General features: G+C 41.8%; 2 protein-coding genes and 1 pseudogene across 2 annotated transcripts in view; all 3 read right to left on the bottom strand.

Annotated features, from left to right (window-relative positions):
• Positions 1-6,000, bottom strand: part of LOC125902126 (tripartite motif-containing protein 16-like) — a 44,407-nt pseudogene that overhangs the window by 23,371 nt on the left and 15,036 nt on the right.
• Positions 1-6,000, bottom strand: part of LOC125902128 (E3 ubiquitin/ISG15 ligase TRIM25-like) — a 36,948-nt gene that overhangs the window by 7,417 nt on the left and 23,531 nt on the right. The gene's annotated exons all lie outside the window — the stretch shown is intronic.
• LOC125902125 (tripartite motif-containing protein 16-like) lies at positions 1,194-3,409 on the bottom strand. Its single transcript, XM_049598268.1, has one exon. The coding sequence runs from the start codon at positions 3,280-3,282 to the stop codon at positions 1,612-1,614; it is 1,671 nt and encodes a 556-aa protein (XP_049454225.1). The 5' UTR covers positions 3,283-3,409; the 3' UTR covers positions 1,194-1,611.

The following is a 6,000-nucleotide window of genomic DNA, read 5'->3' on the forward strand; positions in this document are numbered from 1 at the left end:
CCACTTTAAAAGGGTCACTTTTAATGCAGTTAAATAAATCAGAATAATGTTGCCTCCACAACTCAGCAATGTTACCCGCTTTAAGAGCTTTCACCTCCTTCCAGAAGCCTGTCACATCATTACCCAGGAGCTTTTCAGCCATAGAGTCTGCTCTCATTACTTGTTCATGTTTGCTGACATGATGAACTGCAATTTAATATTTAGAATTAGTTAACTTTTTATGGTGAAGGACAGGCCCCTCTTTAGGCCTCCCTGCGAGGACCCAGGACCTTATGGGCCTCCTTGGCTACATTGTGATGGGCTGCCACATGTTTATTCCACCCTGGTATAATCTTTTGTCTCATGTTATTATGGTGGGTGAGCCATGGTCTACCAGCCTCAATCAAAGCTCCCACTATACAGTTATACATAGTACATAGGTCCTCACAGTGTGCGCTTAGATTACAGTTCACATCAGTACACAGGATGGCGTCCTTGGGTAAGAACACATCACTCAGCAGTTTATCTACCCTCCCATAATGTCATAAAACATCTTCACTGGTGAGCTTGGACCAGTCTAACTTTCTAGGACATTTCAAAGCTAATACACAAACAAACAATTTCAATTTACATAACAAAATGTGATTTGAAGTTTGCAGTGACATAAATTAGATGATAGATGAGCAATTTTCATGTTCACTTTTGATACTTTTCAGTGTTTGACTGTGACGAGTCACACTGTTTTAGACCAAAGTAATGTCGTCATCTAGTGGCTGAAGAAAGCAACAACACTTTTTACTGACTAAGAGCACAAATGAAATGTTAGCAGTAAGAAGCAACAAGTGATAGAAAACTCTGCTCATTTCTGTGTGACAAAGCTGTTTTAGTGAGGAAAGCTGAAAGGACAGAGACTGACTGACAAATGTTCTTCTGCTCTCAACATGAACTCTGTACTTTGTGCTGTTTCAGGAGGAAAACTGTCTCAGTTATACTCTCATATCAGTTTCACATTTCCTCCATCAGCTGAGTTTGATACAAATGAAGACAAGAAAAAATAAAATGTTTATGTTTGTTTATTAATCATGTAAACCTTCAGTTTGTTCTCACATCCCATCAGTGCAGTCTGTTACATGACTGTTGTTCAATGATTTAATGTACAGATTCACTTCATCCACACGACCAGTCTTTATAATACATTTATTTATTATTACAAAACAACAAAATATCTATGATAAAGTATGTTATGGTGATTTTTATCTGAAGACCCATGCAGTGGACGAGAAACAGCAAGATGCATCAAACACATATTCAACAAACATTTAGAACATAGAGACATTTACAATTTCACACAGAGAAATATCAGTTGAGGTAAACAAACATCATCATGAGCAGTGACAGCCTCCATGGTTAAACAGACACAGGAAGGAGCGCCACCTAAAGAAACTCCAACATTTACAGCACAACTAATGAGAAGATGTCAAAGTACCAGCCATAGTGTTTGACTGACAGCTGATCTCTGTGCAGTGAAGACATGAAAAGAAAAATCAGCTCTCAGCAACAATGATGGAGAAAAAAATACATTTCAGATCAAAAACACAGAATTTAATCCACTGTTTCTTAAATGACTTCTGTTTATTTGAGTTTACAGAACTCAGCAGTGCTTCCAACAGGGGAGTAAAGCCCAAGTCCAGCATAGAGAGGCTGAGTGAATGTGGTCTGGACTCTGTGGAGGAGAGTCATGGTTTCAGAGACGCTGTAGAAGGACAGAATACCTGCACTGTGATCCAGGTACACTCCTACTCTGGAGGACTGAGGATCTGAGACAGGAGTGCTGATGTTGTTGAACCAGAACTGATAACAGGTTTTTCTACAATCCAGCATCCAAGATTTGTCATTGTATCCAAATTCACTGTCATATCCTGCTCTGCTGATATTCTTGTATGTGACTGCTACACCAACTCCTTCTCCTCTCCACTCCACCTCCCAGTAACAACGTCCAGTCAGACTCTCTCTACTCAGGACCTGCCACCATTTAGTGAATCTGTCTGGGTGACTAGAATAAGATTGTTGTTTTCCCATTAATGTTGCTTTCCTGTTCCCCTCAGATAATAACAGCTTTGTGTGTGCTGTGTTTGGATCCAGTGTGATTTCACGTGAATATTTTAAGAATCCAGCTCTGGTCTTGGGCTCAGGTTGTGACAGTAAAACATCCACATCAGTCACTGTCTGTGAGATGTTTGTCCATTTCTCTCTCAGAACGTCCTGTAGTTTATCTCTGAGCTCTGACACAGCCGCTGTCACATCCTCAAAGTACCTCAGAGGACGGATATTGATGCTGGATGAGTCTGTAGATTCACTGAGTGGTGACAGTGAGGAGTAGTTTTGTAGAAACTGGGTGTGATCCTCTGTGTGTGAGAGCTTCATCAGCTCAGCGTCTTTCCTCTTCAGCTCAGTGATCTCCTGCTGCAGCTTCTCCTCAAGCTCTTTGACTCCACTCACTTCACTTTCCTGCTGGGATCTGACCTGCTGCTTCACATCACAGCGTCTTTCCTCCATCAGACGGATCAGCTCATTGAAGATCTTCTCACTGTCCTCCACTGCTTTATCAGCAGAGCGATTGATAGCCTCCACCTCCTGTTGAAGCAGCTTCACATCTTTCTCTCTGTCCTGGATTCTCTGCTGGATGTTTTGTCGACTCACCTCCAGCTCTCTCTGCCTCTCAGTCCTCTCTGCTGCAGCTGAGACTGTGTCGTGGCCTTTATGTTCATCCACAGAGCACAGATAACAGATACACTGCTGATCAGTACGGCAGAACATCTTCATCACCTCATCATGACGACAGCAGATGTTCTCCTGGAGCTTGTTGGAGGGGTCCACCAGCTTGTGTTTCTTTAACTGAGCTACATCATAATGAGGCTGAAGGTGCTGCTCACAGTAAGAGACGACACACACCAGACAGGACTTGAGAGCTTTCAGTTTCCTCCCAGTGCAGACATCACAGGCCACATCTTCAGGTCCAGCATAGCAGTGATCAGCAGGAGCAGCTTGGAGTCCAGTCTTCTTCAGTTCCTCCACTAAAACTGCTAACATGGTGTTTTTCAGCAGGACAGGCCTCGGTGTGAAGGTCTGCCTGCACTGAGGGCAGCTGTGGACTTTCTTCTCGTCCTCTTCATCCCAGAAGCTTTTAATACAGTTCATGCAGTAGCTGTGTCCACAGGGAGTAGCCACCGGATCCTTCAGTAGATCCAGACAGATGGGACAAGAGAAGGTTTCTCTGTCCAGCTGAACTCCTTTCTGCGCCATTTCACCTCTCAGTGACAACGACTGTCTGAGTTTCACTTTCTCAGAACTGAAAGTAGTTTGAGCTCTGATCTAAACAGCATGTGTTTGTGCAGTGAATGGGGCCTGTCAGCTCTCTCACTTCACCACCATGTTGGTTCAAACTGTAGATCTGAAGGGGAGGGAACAAGGAAATACACAGACAGAGTGGAGCTGGCTGAGCTTGAGAGCAGGAAGAGGAGGGAGGGGTTATCAGGCTTTGCTTCATTCCAGGAGGAGGAGCAGTTTATACTGTGTGTTTAACACTAGTTTGCTACAGAGCTCATTTCTCAATTAAAAACACTGGACACTTCAACTTTTAGGAGGTAAACTCTCCTTGGAATCAGATGGTTTGGAGATGACTCCTCAGTTTTCAGAAGTAGCTCTTCTGATGTCCAAAAATACAGTTTGATTAAAGTATGTAATGATTACAATATCTGAAATACATTACAAGAAAGATGGAAAATTCATCCTCGTTGATCCTTTTGAAAGACAGCAGCACAGTCCTGACACCAGTGACGACTTTCTCCATCCTGGAAAGGGACGTTAACAGACTGTTGAAGAGACAGAACCTCAGCAGAGCAGTCAGACCAGACTCTGTCCCTCCCTCCACCCTGAAGCACTGAAAATATTATTCACAAATACACTGCTGAAGATTAAACCACTGGATGTTTCTTCTCCAAAGACAGATTCACCCTCCAAACATCTCAAACAGTTTCATTTAATAATAGTTTGAGTCTAAAATGATCCCATGGTTCACAGAATAACAGTAAAGATGGTGGAACATCAGTGTAGCAGAACTTTTTCCTCTTCTCTTCCTCTCTCATTCATTTTGTCACAGCTCATCACATTTATCTTGTGATCCCGTGATCAGTCACAGGCCTGTTTTTCAGACCATCTGCTTTTAATGCTTAACATATATTTTCCTGAGAATACTTATGTACTTTAAGAAGAATTTTGACTTTTAAATCATTGGTACTTTTCTTCAGTGAAGGTCCTGAATACTTCATCCAGCACTGGTTATGTGGAGGCCATGCAATGGTGGTTTGTGGAGAAGTAAAGAATAACTTGTAGTGAACCTGAACTACACCCCTGGTCAGCAGGATGAAGGCGCCCTCTTGTGTTGTGAATCAGTATTGACATTTCAGTTGTTAACCTGCTGTGATGTTCACTGCAGGACGACAGAAAAACTTCACTGAGCCTTTGGCAGCTTCAAACAACATCAGCAAGGAGACATTTAAATATCTGTAATATCACACTGTGTCAGTTTGTTCACAGGAGTCACACCCTGTAACACTGATGCTGCATTTAGGGCACATGGGAAAGATGGTAGAGAAGTGTTTCCACTTTACGATGATATTCATATCATCTCTCAGGCTGTAAATACTATTTGGGAATGTTGAGGCTATACATTAACATTTCTCTGACTTCTTGAATTCTAATTAAACATCATGGAAATTCTTGTAACCAAATATGAAGAATCAGCTACACATCATGTGTCAGCACTCAACAAAACGTCTTCACAGCCAAACTTGACAAAATGAATTCTGGCTATTTCTCCAGTATTTTAACATATCCTCCTTATTGACAAAGTGCACCAAAAAAAATGTTGGTCGTAACAAACAACAAGTGATAGAAAGCTCTGCTCATTTCTCTGTGACAAAGTGGTGCTAATGAGGAATATCAAAAGTTGTTCTCTTCTAAACATGAACACTGTACTTTGTGGCATTTCAGGAGGAAAACTGCCTCAGTTAAACTATCACATCACTTTCACATTCTCTTCATCAGTTTTGCCTGGAATGAAGACAAGAAGAAAATACTTTGGTTATGTTTCTTTATTCATTATGTCCACTTTGTTCTCACATCACATCAGTAAAGTCTGTTAAATCATTCACTTTCACTGATTTCGTGTACAGATTCACTTCAGCTGCACAATCAGTGTTTATAACATGTCATCGTACCTTATTTGTATACACTTTGGGCAACAACATTTGGTCTGACAAATAAATATAAATGTAATTATAGTTCACCTTAAATCTTTTTTCACTAGCAAGAACCACGCCACAACAATATGTCGTTTAAAGGTTTAATGAAATACAGGAGTTATTGAATGTTGAGAATAGATGAATGGATGTGGGTGAGGTAGAGGGAAGATGTCATCTGTTAGGCTGGTCTGGGAGGATGTATAGAAGACCAGGCGGAGGGAGACTCAGTGTGGGGGTTCCGGCTCAGGCATATATATCCAACCGAGCTGATCACTGGCCCCCAGACAGTGCCTAGAATGAGACATGGAAGAGATATACACCGGATTGAATAGGAAGGAAGGGGTGAAGGGATGAGGGTAGGGATGAGGTCGGAAGATGGAATGATGAAGGGAAGGGAAAGGGAGGGTGGGTCGAGAAATCTTGAGACAAACAGGGTAAGATGGGTTGACCCCGCATAAGTAGGCTTGGCAGGTGATTAGAGTTGTGGTTGAGGCGTGGTTCTGCTTCTGAACCTAAGTTAACAGGTTCACTACATATAAAAACAAAGCAAAATATCTGTGATAAAGGAGGCTGTGGTGTTTTCTCTTAAAATCCATGCAGTGGAAGAGAAACAACAACTTACGAGTGCATTGGTACATATATCGAGCTAACATGGAGAGCACAGAGAAGTATACTTTAAAAAAACAAACATTATTCTTTAGGGCTTTTGCATTTATTA

Source organism: Epinephelus fuscoguttatus, linkage group LG15 (genome assembly GCF_011397635.1).
Source record: "Epinephelus fuscoguttatus linkage group LG15, E.fuscoguttatus.final_Chr_v1".
Lineage (NCBI taxonomy): Eukaryota > Metazoa > Chordata > Actinopteri > Perciformes > Serranidae > Epinephelus > Epinephelus fuscoguttatus.